Genomic DNA, 16,146 nt, shown 5'->3' with positions numbered 1-16,146 from the left:
ATGCGCAAGTATATTTCCAAGGTTTAAGCTCCCTCACCCAAATACGTTATGAAGGATAAGACATAGAAATCAAATCTGCAAGATTTAGCATCATACTGTGAATCAGCTTCTTTCTGTCTAGGAACAACTTGGGAAATAGGTACATGCGAGCTACAGAATGCTCAGTCCACAGGGATTGGAGGCCAGTGGGTGAGGATGGGAAAGCTGAGTCAAACAGTGGCAGGAATGGGGACATCCATCAGTTCTTTGTGCAGATCAGCCCAGTGTTGCTAAATACACTGGGGCCCTTGCCTCCTAAATGACAATGACAACTCTTCCTGGGAGTCATTCCCTGACCTCCATTACCTGACCCTTACCCAGCCTCTCATACCCACCTCCCCAGGGGAGTGTTGCCACCTCAGTCAGGAGACAACTCAGTTCCTTATATGCCACACAACTGATTCTCTGTTTTAGAAATATAAATTCACAATTATTCTTCAAAGTAGAGAAAACAGCTTTCAAGGTAACAAAACATTCTTGAATTCGTAGTTTGTATTTGAGGAATGCTTCTCAAACATAAGTATCATTTATATAGGGCTGAAGTGTGTCAGGCACCCTATTTCTTATAGTTTAGAATGAACCATATGAAATTTCCATGTTTGGATAGGAAAAAAGTTGTTCAAATCAGCATCATTTTATATATTTCCCACTCAATATCTTAAAATCTACTCTTCTGAATCTGAATAATAAAAATAAAATCCTCACAGAAAACTTATGAAAACACAATCCCTATTTTATAGGTGGGAATATGAGGTGTGAAGATGAGGAGCACATAACTGGTACATGTTAAAAGGAAGGCTGGCATTTAGGTGGGCTCTTTGCTTCCAGGGTTGGTGCCCTTGACTTCTCTGCTGTGCTGCACCTAAGGATCCATACCAATGCTGCCTCTTTGGATTGTAGCCCCCAGGACACAAGGATTCAGAATCTTGTTATGCTAGGGGACAGACAGATGAGGATGGTTGGAAAGTGAGGTCAAGAGAATAATTCTATAAAATGGGCCCATTGTGCTGACCCCCACATGCTTTACTTTCTATGGAGCAATTTACCTGTTACCCTACCTGGCCTCAGTGGACAGGGTAGATTACATTCCTCAGCAAACTACCTGCTCATGGCAGGACAAATGCAAGCCTGAAATAATATTGATAAGAGAAATCTAAGTGACTCTGAAGGAGGAGACTTTTTTGACCAGATCCTGAAAGTCTAGGAGATAAGCACAGTTCTTCCTAACTATAAAATCTGTAAGAATGTATGGTTAAGGATCCAATTAGAACCAGTCAGCATGGGCCAAGGTGACCTACAATTGCCATGACAGTGAGGACTTGAAAATATGATGTCACCCTGCTGTTAGTAAAAAGTCAAGAGGTGGATCTGGGAAGGACTCTCTAGAAACTTCTCTGGGATCTCCAATAAAGCTGGAGTGCAGGAGAGGCACATTGGCCCTGTTCTCTCTAAGAAGACCCACTCTTTTCCTTGAAAGTGTCCCCTTTCCCTTTTCTCTATTCCTTCAAAAAACTCATTCCTGTTACTCTGAGCAACATGTCTGCAATCTTTCTTAGTCAAAAAGAATTGGGGTTCAAAAGAGGAGGTCTTTGCGGTACTCAGTTTCTTGGAAGGCCCCAGCTCCATAACAGTTCAGTGTGCAGTATGGAATTGTATTTTAAGCAGTGACTAAATATCTACTATTAGGTAAGAGAAGGAGTAATAAAACATGAACTTCAGTCATGGATCAACATTTATTCACTGTGTGATCTTGGACAACTACTCATATTTCGTGGAGCTAACTTTCTCAAACTATAAAACTCTATGTAATATTTTATTAGTTGTTGCCTAAAGATTTGCAAAAGCTACAGAACCTTAAACAAATATAACATGTTAGGGTGACCACAAAATCTTAAAATCTACTCTTCTGAATCTGAATAATAAAAATAAAAATTTATAGACTTTTAGAGATGGGGCCTTAGGGATAACTTAAGTTAATGTCTCTCCGTTTTCTGAGGGAGAAAAAAGCTTAGAGCCAAACAGAAATTTAGAACCCTAAGGATAGGAACTGAATCTACTTTTGTTTGCATTTATAGCATAGAAGTCTGATAAAGACCATTATCATTTAGTGTTAATTACATTTAATGATGTTTTCATTTTTTTTAAATGTTAATTTCTGATAAAAAGCAAATATGAGTCACAAAATGTAACACCTGCTGAAATTCTAATACTGTGTAAAGCGACCAACATTGGATACTTGTTAACTTTTTTTAATAGTCAATGTAATTATTTTGGTAATAAATGCCAAATGACAAAATCATTGATTGATAGATTCATTCATTCATTCATTCAAATAATGCACCAAGTACTGTGCTCATTCTATAAAGTAAAATAGAGCATAATTTCTAGGATCAAGAAATGTCAAATCCAGTGGGGAAGATAACTCCTAGGAACTTACCCATAACACAGAGAAAGGAACCTGCAGCCAAGTGGGAGAGATGGCCTGGGGAAGTCATGGAGGATGGAGACTGATGGACCTGCTGCAGAGGACATGGAGATTTGAAAGGGTGTGACCTCAGGAGGCCACTGTGAGTAGTTTAATAGATCTGAAGAAAAGAGTGTGGGGCTGGGTGAGGAAATTTGCAGCAAGGCTGAGAGCAGCCAGTTGTCGAGAAGGGACTTTGGTGACTACTCAAGGATTCTGCCCTTTGTCCTAAATTCATGAATGTATGAAGGAAGGAAATGACATCATCATATTTGCATTTTCAAAACAGTAACACAACTGGGTCCAAATCCCCTTGGAGGTACCTTGGAGGTGCTTATGAATATAAGAGGCAAGTGGTGATGAGCTTCTGAAAGGAGGCCAAGGACAAGGGCAGAGGGAAGACCACATCCAAGTACTCTGGAAAGAAGCAGGCTGCACAGCACTGAGATGAGTTATTTTACTTCCCTGAGCCTCCATTTTTGCATGTGTTGAAAGGAATAGTAATACCAGCCTGTACTTTTTTGAATTTCCATCTTTTCCTCAGATACACGTGCACTCTAGGATTTCATTATACTTCTGATTTAATTAAGATACTTATTAGAACCCAAAGAACAACACAAGCGAGGAACAGAGACAGCATATCTTGGTGTCCCTTTTGCTCTCTCCCTGGCTTCTCATTCCTTAACAGAGCAATCAGCTGCCCCCGGCCCCATCCACAAGGGATGTAATCTCCTGGATATGACCGCATGTTTGAATAAGTGTTCTTTACAACTAATTCCACTATCACTAGTAATCTATGCACATTAATTCAAAAGGCATTTCCATTTCATGTTCCCTATCACCGCAACCATTTGCTCTCCTATCCTCTTTTTTCCTATAGCTGTTGACATCCATGTATATCATTTGTTTTCTTCATTTTTTTTTTTTGCCTATCTCCCCCAACTAGAACACAAGTTTAATTTTGTTCAATGTTGTATTTCCAGTGACTAGACTAGTACCTGGGATGTAATAATTGCTCAACGAACATGTGTTATGTTAAGTGAATGAATGGATGGATGTACATACTTGTCTAGGATTGGTTTTGTTGAAAAACATCTCAAAACCAAGTTTGCATCTACCGATAGAGTGAGTACCTTTTCATCCAGATTTCAAAGAGAATCTTTGCAGAATTTTCTTAAAGTAAACCCTTTCAAAAGTACACACCCTGGGACTTTTGCTTGCCAGCAATGAAGGAGAAAAATTACCTTCAAAATAGCAGTTGCTTGCCCACATTTAAAATTACAATGAATAAATCTTCTCACCAGGCACCATTAGTTTCAGAAAACATGCCTTTGCATATATTTTTAAATCAACACTTAAGTGTTTTACCTTCCAATGTGCACTAAAACTTACTGCAAAAGTGTACACTATCATAAGAAAATTCAGTAGAAGGATTGGGCTAGGGAAAATAATATTAATTATTCATGTCACCAGTATTTTAAACATTCAGAGTGGTTATCAGAAACACACATAATTATAAGTAATGCTATTATTTTTTTTAAATAATGAATCCACAGCCAAGGCTAGTTAATATTTTTAATAAAAATAAACTTTTGTTCTTGGAAGTTACAATATGTATTCAGTTATTTCTAAATATTTTTCATGGGAATATGTGTTCATTCTGCTTACATTTTTTAAACAAATTGTATTCATTTTTCATGAGTAGCTCCAAAGCCTCTAAGAAGCACTAGCAGTGGCCAATATATTAAATACTCTTTTCTTGCTGGAACACTAATTGGGTTTCTTTCCAGAAAATTCTACTGGGAATCAAATGCCATTTACTTTAATAGGATGTCTCATGTGTGAAATATACATGTCTCTGACAAGCTACCAGGAATGTTTTATAACCCTCTAGAGTTTCTCTCCTTGAGTAGATTTGGTAACTCTGCCCTGGAAAACTTCACCCTGGAATCACCGAACTGTCCAATACATTCTACTCATATTTGCTGATTCTGCCTCACTCCATAATTTAATTTCTTCCCAGGAGATGCAGGCTAGTCAAAAACTAGAGTCTTTCAAAACCTTATTCTCTCCCCTTTCTCAAGATTTTTGAAACAAGATGAGAAGATGAAAAAGCTGTGTATTCTGAAAACCAGATAAAACTACCAGATCGGTTTCTTCTCTGAATATTAAGGAGAGGGTTGATATTTATTATTCTTGTGAAGTATGATTTTCTTGCAAAGATAGGTTTTACATATGCTAAAAAAGTAGAGTGCGATATTGGTTAGATACCAAAATGGGGTGCTACTAAGAGTCAAAAATACATCAGTAATTACTTCAGAATGTCAGGTACACACTGGGACTATCCTGGCCAACTGGGATGCACGGCCACCCTATGAAAAGGTGAAGGGTGACATCTATGCTTTGTTAAATAATGATGAGAAGACCTAATTAAGAGTATCATCACTAGAATCAATTAAATTTTAGAGCTGAATAAAATGCAAGAGATTCCTAGTAACCCACTTATTATAGGGCAGCAACAAACTTTAAAAAAGCCAGGCGTGGTGCTGCACACCTAAATCTCAGTGGCTTAGGAGGCTGAGATGGGAGGATTGCAAGTTCAAAGCCAGCCTCAGAATGGCGAAGTGCTAAGCAACTCAGTGAGATCCTGTCTCTAAATAAAATCCAAAATAGTGCTGGGGACTATGGCTCAGTGGTTGAGTGCCCCTGAGTTCATTGCCTGGTAACCAGCCCCCACCCACTCCAAAACCAACAGCAACAACAACGACAACAACAACAAAAAAACCTAAAGAAGAGTAAGGTAAACAAAACTGTCCAAGTCACACAATAAAGTAGTTGCTGGTGTCCAATGGGAAACCAGACTTCTCATTCACTATTCTCTCCATTATATTACCTCTAAGAAAAAAACATTACCAAACCAAGCATTCAAAGTTTCTATAATATGTATATAGCTTGTAAAGTATTCAGGAAAGAAAGAAAAGATCATAAATTGCCGCAATCTTGATCTTAAAAGAAACAGCACAGAACTGCTTTCTTTTCTATACAGATTGGAAAGCAAAGGGAGCGAAGGTTGCCCTTTTAATTATTTACATAAATGCACACGCACATGAACATCATAAAACATTACCAGATCATGAAGAAGGAGAGGGAACATTTAGTGGCTAAATCCTTCCATCTCATTGCTTCCCCATCCCAGGAAGCTGTCAGCATTCCTAGGAACTTTATACCCTCCAATTATTTTCACAAATATTGTCTTAATGAGAATAGTCTTATGGAAAATGTCTCTTAAGGCAAATGGGTCTTATGGAAACAATTAAATATTCTAAGTAAAACAGGTTCCTGAACTTTACATTATGCATACAAAAATATTATCAATATTGTTATATTCACATTAAAATGAATCCATTTAATCAGAAGAGTTGATAAATATCACCATACTTTCATAATATAAATTATGTCTTTTTAAGGAAACATCAGTATGAAAATTGATCAAGAAAGAAGAAAAACTGCTATTATTTTTTCTTCTTAAAACCTATTTACATTTAAGTAGGAAAGTAAACAGGATCTTGTGGAGGATATTTTCATGAACACTCTTATATTCTTGGACCCTGTGAAAAGCGAAATACATTTCTCACCTACTCCTTGCCCTGCAGGATGACTGAACAAACTTCATCTCATCTATTTGAAATGAATCCAATTTAATTCTGCTTGACCAAAAATCTGTTTCCATAGTTCTAAAACATGCAATCACCCCAAAGTACATTGCCATTGTAGCTTAAGTGGCTCAGTGTTATCACTGAGGAAAATACACTTTGATTGAAAAAACAGTCCAGTATGGCTTTTGAAAAATGAAATGACCCTTCCTGGTACACAATTTAGTAAGACAGTAGATAAAAGCAGGCAGATATAGCCATTATGGACTAGGTTGATAGGAGAGATGAGGTATCTAATCTGTAAAAAATGGGTAAATGTTTCCAGAACTAAAATTAGCATTACAAATCACTCGCATATTTAAACTTCCTAAATGTTGAGCAATTCCAACAAACACTTTAAATATTCTATATATATAAATATATATATATATATATATATATATATATATATATATATATATATATAACTTCTTTGTACTTAAAGGACAATTTGAAAATCAATGTTGAGGTCAGAAAAGTTTACAATAAGTTATTGCATTACTCAAAAATAAATAATTTGCTTCCTTCTCTATTGGTTTTCCTCTCGTATATAGGTGCATTTCACTGGCACCTATGACATATAAAACAATTTTGAAAATGATTTGTCCAAGTTTAAAACGTTGTTGCCAAATTGAATATTTGTAACAATTGATTATTTTTAACATATTAAGCCAAACTCTTTAATTGCTGTTCTTGATCTATTAAAAGATGTAAAGATTTAAAGTATCTATTTTCCATGAACCTAGTAATTTTTTTATTTAAGTCAATACTTCCTCAAATGACCCAAGTAATTATTAATTGATTAAATCATTTACTTGTGTAAACCACTGCTGTCTTTAAACATGTAATAGCTCATAATAAAAAAATCTTTCCATTGGCAATTAAATTAACAAGCAGTCAACTGTATTTCTTATGTATTAATTAATATTATAAAATGCTTTTTTATTTCTGAATTTCTCAGTGTCTTTTAAAGAAATGGTTATTTTTCCTTTTTTCAAAACAATATTTCTTAGTATGTAGCAGATACTAATTGATAAAATACATCAAAACAATGCTAATAATTCTTTCCTTATTCAAGGATACATTTAGATTACCTAGGAGCTTTTGCAACTGTCATTGCATTAAAAATGTAATACAACTACTAAGAACAATACCTATTTCCAATTATATTCACAGAAACATTTCCAACTCTGAATGCACTTGTTCTCTTATGAATTATTTTATAGAAAGGAAATGGGGTATTGATTCCTTTGTGCTTCATTTTTCCTATATCAGATTCACTTAAAAAAAACTTGCTTAGCATTAACTGAACTACAAATAAATGACAGGAAGAAATCACTAATGAAGTATTATAAGACAATATCAAATGAATCTATTGGGCAAGCATAAATCTCTCTAAAGTCACAACTCTATCAAGTGGTTAAGTGCATGACATTATCACCAATCTTGTCAGTATAGATAGAGAAGTCAATAAAAGGAAGACACTTGAAGCAAACATTCCTACTAAAATGGATATTTCATGAGGGCTAGAGATTGTGTTTGTTGTTTCAATATATCCTCCTGCTTAGAAGAGTGTCCTGCTCCTGCAGAGAATGATTAATAAATATGTCCTGTCGACTATCCTGGGAGACAGCCCATTTTACCATGTGCTCAAAGGCAAACAGGAAGAAAACAGGGGCATAGAGGTGCAAAATATGCAATACTATACTGTACCACCTTTATTAATATACCAAATTTATAATTTTTAAATCATTTTTCTTTTCCAAGGACATTTCTCTATTCTGTTCATAACTCCTCTTTCAATGTAAAGTAAAAATTAGAATCTACTTTCTTATTTTCATAGGAAACATGAATTAATTAGTAGATAGGGTGCAGATACAAACAAAATTTGCTTTCTATTAGTTTCTTTCCAAATCTGGTACTTAGTCTGTTTCAAACACATGAAGTAAAAGCAATGTTGAAATTAATTGTTGTTATTCATGTGCCTTTAGAAGGTAGTTTTCTAGAAAAGTAGGGTCATGTATTTGGAAAAGCTTTTTATGGTACCTAGGAAAGACATTTACTAACTTACAAACAAAATTTAAAAATGAATTTGGGACCAAGGAAAATGAACAGTTGAGAAAGCATTAGCAACTGAATATATACAGAGGCTATAAATGTCAATGGGCATCAAATAGCATGTAATGGCATTTCTACACGGTCTACCAGCATTCATAAATGTCGTTCTCTGTTCTTCATTGATGTGATAGTAATAACTACATCAGTGTCTAGTACATGGTAGGCAATCAACAAGTACATCTTAGTTGAATTAATAAGCCTCTAGCCTGTAACTATGCCACATTTAAAAATTCTATTTTTGATTGAATAATAAGCTATTAAAGTGAATTCCAGGTGAGCACAATTAGTAAAGTATACAGAATACCTTAGCCCAAGATAGTTTTTGAATAGCACATTTGGTGCCTTTGTCCTCAAAGAAATAACATGTTTTTCTCATACATAGTAGAAGAATAGACTATCAATCACCATGAAAGCCACTTGTCTATCAACTCAAAATTTTAAGACTTCAAAATACAATATAAGTATTGCAGGCATACCTCTCTTAAGATCAGCTTTGCTTTTTTCTTAAAAAAAAAAGATAAAGTGTTGATCTTAAACAAACAAGGTCTTTTAAATATTTCATTAATTTACTTGCTCATTAAACTTTAATTGAAAAGTGTGCAATAAGCAGACAATCCTCTCAGCCTGGGCTAGACCAAATGTATTCTATCAAGACTCTTAGCCAGCAACCAGCAAAGCAACACAAAGCCTTTTATAAATGTCCACAAACTACAATATGGTTCAAATTCCAACTGAATGCATTATGTTAAGCAACCTCAAAGGAAGCATTTCGCCTGACATCCAAAAAAAAAAAAACCACCTTATTTTATAAACGTCTCACATGCAAAAAAGCCCACTTTCACAAGTCCCAAATGAAGGAATGAAATATGCATGCTCACCTGGCTGATGGGTTCTTTCGTAGGTGGCTTTCCTCTTCTAGCTGTGCTAGTCGCCAGGGTCGTGGTGGTCTCCATAATTGATGTGGACATCTCTGACTGCATGGCAGTGGCTGTCGACTCAGTTGTCATAGAGGAAGGCACTTCACCAACCAGTCTCACATTTCCCACTATGGCGATGTTGGCATCGTTTTCGGCTGCCATATTCAGAACTTTCAAGCCATTGTAGTAAAGCCCAGAGAGCTGGCCCTGGAAGGGCTGGCCCTGCTCTTTCCCGCCAATTATTATGGTTGCTTGGCTATTGAAGATTGTGAGCTGACGCCCTGTAAAAATAATATTACATACATGCAAAAATGTTGATTGTGAACTCTACATTCTACAAAGGATGATAAAACAGATCTTTCATGGGGTGGATAATGAGAGCAATAAACTATAAGAGAGGCATTTGACTCATAATTCATTGCTTATAAATGAGGTGTCCATGAAATGCATAATTATTGGCAAATACTTGTAAATTCTCAAGTTATTGTAAATGTAGTGCTTTTGCTAAAAGACCAATCAAAGATAGGTATTACAAATCAATTTTTAGTGGATCCCTTTGCCCTTTGCCCTCATATCTTATATTGTTGGTCTGTTAAGTCTAAATCGTTAAATTTAAAAGGTGTGACATATCTAACATTTCAAGCATTTGTCATCCTAAAATTACCTCTGACAGAAACTAATCTAGAGTAGCGGAAGTCTAGTTTTAAATTTTATGGTAAAAAATTCGTAATTTGCATAATGTCCACATGTATCTGTATGCTATTCTTTAGAAATGTTTATTTTTGAAGGCAATAGTCCATTGTTATTGGAATTATTCTACTTTTCCGGCAATCACACTGAAAAGAAATGTAGGGTTTTCACTTAGCATGTCAGAGACAAAAAAAAAAAAATCCAAAAATATTTTTTTTTCTGATTGGCTTTCAGCAAGTCTATCAAAATAAAACAAAATGAAAAAAAAAATAGCTTCAGATGCAAAAAGCGGCTTCAGGAATGATACACAAACCAATGGAGAAAAGATGGCACATTTCCATCAAACAGCAATCCTTAGCAACAGTACCATTATCATCAAATTGAGGATCCAGTTTAGCAGATTTGCTCTCTGCTCATAAAAAGCATGCACACAACTTTAAGTTCAGTTTTAATTAGGGCTTGTTCCCAAATGCTCTTAGAAGGTTGCAAACGTTAAAGGGACTTCATTTTGACTGGCAATCCATATTGCCCACTATTTAAGATTCCTAGAGTTTAAACAAAGAGTTTTGCTTTTTTTTTTCAGGACCATAATAAAGATATCAGAACTACATATATTTTAGTTAATAATTTAGAGGCTGGAACAATATAATCTATGAATGATTTATCATTTTGGGTTAATGCTTGCTGTGAGTACCTTCATAGATTGAGTTAGTGGATTATATTTAACAGTCCCTTTAACCTTAAGTTAACTGGGTAAGATTATTAAACAGCTGGTACGTCTAAAAATGTATAGAAATTATTATACAAGGTATGCAAATATTACTATCTATATTTAACTGTTTTAAATTTGTTTTTAATTTAGTTTTACGGAAAATTTATTTTATGTTTATTAGTGTTACAATGAAGTACTACTTGGTTATGTTCAAATTATCTTTTTATTTGAAGTTTTAATCAATGTTTTTTACCTTTGTCGAGTAGCCATTCATCAACTACTCGACCAAGTCGATATGGAATTCGCTGTCTAGCAATCGCCAGGCGCTCGTTATCATTGTTTCCTTTAAAGTTTAAAGAGACATTTCATTGGTTAAAATCTGTAAGGTCAAAGGTTAAAAGTTAATACTTAAAGCTTGAGCTATACAGTTGCCACATGATTTTTTGAAATTTGGAATTTTAAAAAGTTCTACCTAGAACATTTCATGTTTCAGACTTGTCATTCATTCATTTATTTTATTTTAGCAAACAAAATTATTCCTATGTTAATTGAAAATTAGAAATCTGCATTTGAGCTAGGTTATTAAACTTATGTTATAGACAGACCCGAACAAGCAATTTAAACAGCATATAATAGCTTTACAAAAAATGACCATTGACCTCAGGGTTTTTTCTTTTTGATGTTTCTTATTAACTAGTTAAACATGTTCAGGTGAAACAGGTTTAAGTTTTCAAAATACATTCAACCTCTTATTCCAGATTAGTAATTTATGAACACCAAACTTAATACCATCTTTGGCACACTGAAGCATCTAAAATAGGCCTAGCATACTTTAGTTCCTATTCAGAAAACAAATTTTCTTATTCATCTCATTTAAGAAAACCACAAAGTCCAAACAGTTCTCGTGTATTCCACATAAATTGGTTTATCAATCACTTGGACATCACAAGAGATTACATCTTGCATCATCCAAATGTGTTTTAGGAAAAGGCTTTGACAAAAGTGACTTTGTTTGAGTGTCCTTCAGTTTCATTTAAAGTTTAACATGTTGAAGCATATAACATTCAAAAAATATGTGTATGCTTTTATAGACTCAAATATCTGCTTTTTATTAAGTTATTCTAAAAAAGACATAAGAGCTTACGGTACAAATAACAGGCAGTAAACAATGGCTCCTATTCATAGATCTAAACTAATTGAGAGTCTTGCTTCTTTGAATAAAAAATTGTCTGCAAGAAACTCTGTTTAAATCGGCCTTGAATAATGCTTGCAAATAGATGAGTGTTTTCTTGATCTGTAAAGCACTTAGGAAGAAGCTGGACCGCCCTCCCAGTGCTCAATTGTGGATATTGCAAGAAAAGTTTTTCTATTCAATAAAATTTAACAGAATTGTAAGCTAATATATTTTGGCAATAGCTCAGATGAGGTATAAGGGGAGGAGAGAAACCTTAAATAACAGTACTACCTACATAAAAATACTGGAACATTGTTGTAAGAAATATAACAGGTATGTTTCTTTTCCCAAATTCAGAACAATTTCTAAGTGTTTTCATTTTCTTGCACTAACCTTATAATATACTGTACTTACCATAGTAAACCTACCCCAATATTTGCCAAACATTTTTAGAAGACTAGAAAACTATCTTTTAGACTTTATCAGTTTGCCAATAGAATGTCTACATGATTGAAAATATTTCACACATTAATATTTAATTTAAAATGTAATTACTACAATTGAAATAATCATACATTTAAGGAAAGCACTAAAAATATTTCTTTGCATCATGCAATCATTAAAATGTTGCAAAATGTTTTTTTAAAGTGTGGAAATATATTTTTGGTAAGTGAATAATTTTTTTTATAAATAATACAAATAGTATAAAATTCTAAATATATCTGCATTTTTAAAATGTTCACACAGTTGGTGCTCTCTTTCCTGTGTTTGCATAAATGTGTATTTTTAAAATACACAAAATTTAATGTTGATTACCATAGGGCAGTGTGAATATTGAGTTATGTGTTTTTTGTCTTATAGTGATTTGTATAATAAATATGTTTTACATGCATAATTTGAAAAGGAAACATGAAGTATTTTCCAAAAGCACATCTCTTTTGCTCCAGGGACTTGTTTGTCACTCGATAATCATACTAACTGAAACTACAAGTTCACAATCAGGTGGAACCTTGAGCTGTGTTTCATGCTAGGCTGTTCATGTCATCAGGAGCGGCCCATATTACTTCAGAAACCCTCCCATCTAGTTAGCAAATCCCTACTGTCCAATCACTATTATAGACTTTCAGAGGCCTCCCTGTATCTCAGCACTCACTCCCACTCATCCTCCACATATCAGCCACTCTTGAATCATGCCACTAGCATAACCCTCCCCATTGCCTTCAGGATAAAATCTAGACCTCCAATGAGGTACATGAGCACATCCACAATGTGGTCCCTTCCTACCTCTACTGCCCCATCTCATGGCCATAATTGACTTGCTCTTCTATTTTTAACCCTATGAGGATTTCCTCAATGATTTTTAAAGCTCTTATTTCTGTTCTCTGGGTCTTTTCACTTGTAGCTTCTTTTATCTAAGATACTCTTCCTAGATCTTACCCCGTCTATTTTTTCCTTAGCCATCCCTCTCTCATTGATAGAATCTTCTTGGTGGAAACATTATTTATTCAGGGAGTGTTCCCTTTTGTCTTTGAGTTAGGACAGCTGACAACATACTTTCACATCTCCTGAGTCATCCCTTTTAGAAATAAGCAGTGACCTCATAATTGCATATTTGATAAACAGGTTTTTTTTAAGTCCAAGGCTTTGTGAGACCAAATATTGTGTATCATGTATGTTGTATCTCCAGAGCTTGCACACAAATCTCTATGATATATCTATAGAATGAACTAGAGAAGGGAATCTTGATCTCAGTTCTTATAGTTTCTATGGCACCAAGAAGACACCCCTTACAGTCTGATAATATTCAAAAGAAAAGAAAATCAAATACTAGTATCCAGAAAATGAACCCCATAGTTAAACTTTCCTTTATACTTTCCAAAGGAAAGACCACAAATTTCAAATGCAATTTCATTTCTTTAGTATATTTCCATTGAATTAAACATCCAATGAATTCATTATTTGTTTCACATCTTCCCCAGGTCAAAAAAGAAGTAATCATTGATATTATGAGAAGGAAAATGATGTGGCAGGGAGTCCTAAATAAGGTGGAGAAAGATGAAAATTTCACATATTCTTTTTGAATGACTTTGAGAAAGGACATCTAAAATACATGAATACATACACACACATACATAAAATGTGCCCTCATATCTTTGGCACTACCAGAAGAATTAACATAATTGATATGGTGTTTCTTAAGTCAGTAGTATTTTTAAAGATCACTGATGAGACTCAACTAAAACAAAAGCATAAACACTGCATTTTTTAATGAGTAACAGAGGTCATCTAACAACAATGACATTGACAAAGAGATTTAGAAAACAGATGGGGTTGGAGAGACAGATGAGAAAATATGTGATAATATATATATATATGAAAGGTAGCCAAAAAGGGGGTCATATACTCCATAATCGATGAATGTCAGATGCCTGCTACTTCAAAGAGCATCTTTTTTTTTTTTTTAGTGTAACAATTTGATTTGGAAATCGAAGGACAGACTTTACTCTTTATCAGGGTAATAGGGGTAAATGGGTGGACAATCAAATAATGTCTACTTCAATTCCATATATAACTACTTTATTCTCTAAATTCTTTGTACTTCTACTTGAATGAAAAAACTATTTTTAGGGCTAAATTATTCACAAATATACTGTTAACCAAGTGAAGAGTCAGCTAAAGAGAATAAACTGACAATGCTGCTATTTATTTTGTATTAGTTTTTACTTCTGAGATGGGTTCTTACATGGACTGAGTTGGTCTTGAACTCCTAGGAGTAAGTGATCTTCCTGCCTCAGACTTCTGAGCAGCTGGGAATGCAATAGGCATGTGCCACAACACCTGACTGACAATACTCTTTTAAAAGATGATTCCCAAGTCACCACTAAAAGATAGTTCAAATTGTCCTATTCTACAGAACAAGGCCTATATTTTTGCCTTCATTACATGATTTTCTTTAGAAAGTTGCATGTTGAAGGTGGTAATTAAAGCATATTTCTTTATGCAATTTCTCAAATGGATGGTTATATTTACTTATAAAATACAATCCAGCATTTTGTATGCTCTGATAATTATATTTAATCTAGTCTATAGTGCAATATAATCTGTACTCTACATTGCAATATAAGGACATAATACATCCCATTTCATTGGAAGTGGTCAAAGGCAAATAAAATTTCCATTGATTATTTATTTATTGAAAGGTTTGGAATCTACTTCCAAACATGCTAGTGTATAAGTACGTTCCATAAAATTTCTTTGGATAGTCAAAAAAACAGGCTTGAACTGACAGGTAAGATTAAGAACAAATAGAATGTGCCTGAGAATTCAAACAAAACCCAAGGTACATCTTTGAGAGAAGACCTTTTCATCTTCAATTATTCTAAATCAGAAGAAAGCATAACGCAAGAGTTAACCACTTCTAAATGATCTATTTATTTTGGATTTTTAAGAGGATCCAAGAATTTTTAAAATTGTAAAACTCAAATTAGAGCAAATTATATTCCATACTTTTATGATTATGTCAAAATGTAACATAATGTTATATATAACTTTAAAAACTACCCAAAACACCCAACTATGGCAATTAGTTGAGCCCATAGATTATATTTATGAAAACGGGTCTCCTTGAATAATTAAAAGATAGCAATTTATTCTCATACTTTCTTTTCCCTGATAATAGCAGTAGCAGGGTGGCAATTTTTTTTTTGTCTCCTCCAGTTAGTTTTGTTTGGGTTCTGTTTATTGGTACTGATGTAGGACTGATGAGGCTAGCCATCCAAGGAATTAGCAGGAAGAAGGTTTATTGGCTGCAACCAGACAAGTCCAGAGTGGCTTGTGCCTGAAATTTCCTCCTCTGGACATTATTCTAGAAACTCTTTGTATTTTATACCCAATGTGTTTGTGTGTGTGTGTGGGGGAGATTTGGGGTTTATATTTTTGCAGGAGTCTACATAAAAGTAATTTTTTGAGTTATCAGAAAGTGCTTTTGTCTCATTTTTTAGAACAGTCAGAGGTTTTACACATTTTACCACAAAAGCAGGAGCAACATCATCAAGTCTATGGTCAAACTTAGCTTTTGCAAGACAGAACAACAGGAAATAGGGAGTTGTAATCACACTGAGCTTTTTTTTTTTTTTTTTTTTTTTTTGCAGAAAATCTTTGCTGATATTCTCTTAACAACAACAATTTATGATGAGGGTCTCTGCAGAAGCTTAATTAACTTGCAATGGTGAAGAAGGGGGCACCACTATAGTATCTTCAGTGAAAACATCACCAATAACAAACGTATCTCTATTGAAGTAAATTTGAAGCAATGAAACTGCATGTAAAGGTTGGTGTTA

At 34.3% G+C, this 16,146-nt stretch overlaps 1 protein-coding gene across 13 annotated transcripts in view; it reads right to left on the bottom strand.

Annotated features, from left to right (window-relative positions):
- Positions 1-16,146, bottom strand: part of NRXN1 (neurexin 1) — a gene marked incomplete at its 3' end in the record, with an annotated part of 1,087,855 nt that overhangs the window by 120,393 nt on the left and 951,316 nt on the right. For all 13 annotated transcript variants that reach the window (XM_081265427.1, XM_081265433.1, XM_081265434.1 and 10 more), the window contains 2 exons: positions 10,886-10,975; positions 9,192-9,511 (listed from right to left, as the gene is read on the bottom strand). In XM_081265427.1, coding sequence (XP_081121553.1) covers positions 9,192-9,511; positions 10,886-10,975 — 410 coding nt within the window. The remainder of the gene's footprint in view (positions 1-9,191; positions 9,512-10,885; positions 10,976-16,146) is intronic.

This window comes from Spermophilus citellus, assembly GCF_964194105.1.
Source record: "Spermophilus citellus genome assembly, chromosome: 13".
Taxonomy (NCBI): Eukaryota; Metazoa; Chordata; class Mammalia; order Rodentia; family Sciuridae; genus Spermophilus; species Spermophilus citellus.
Note: the sequence above shows the minus strand (reverse complement) of the source record. Positions and strands in the feature narration are given on the sequence as shown.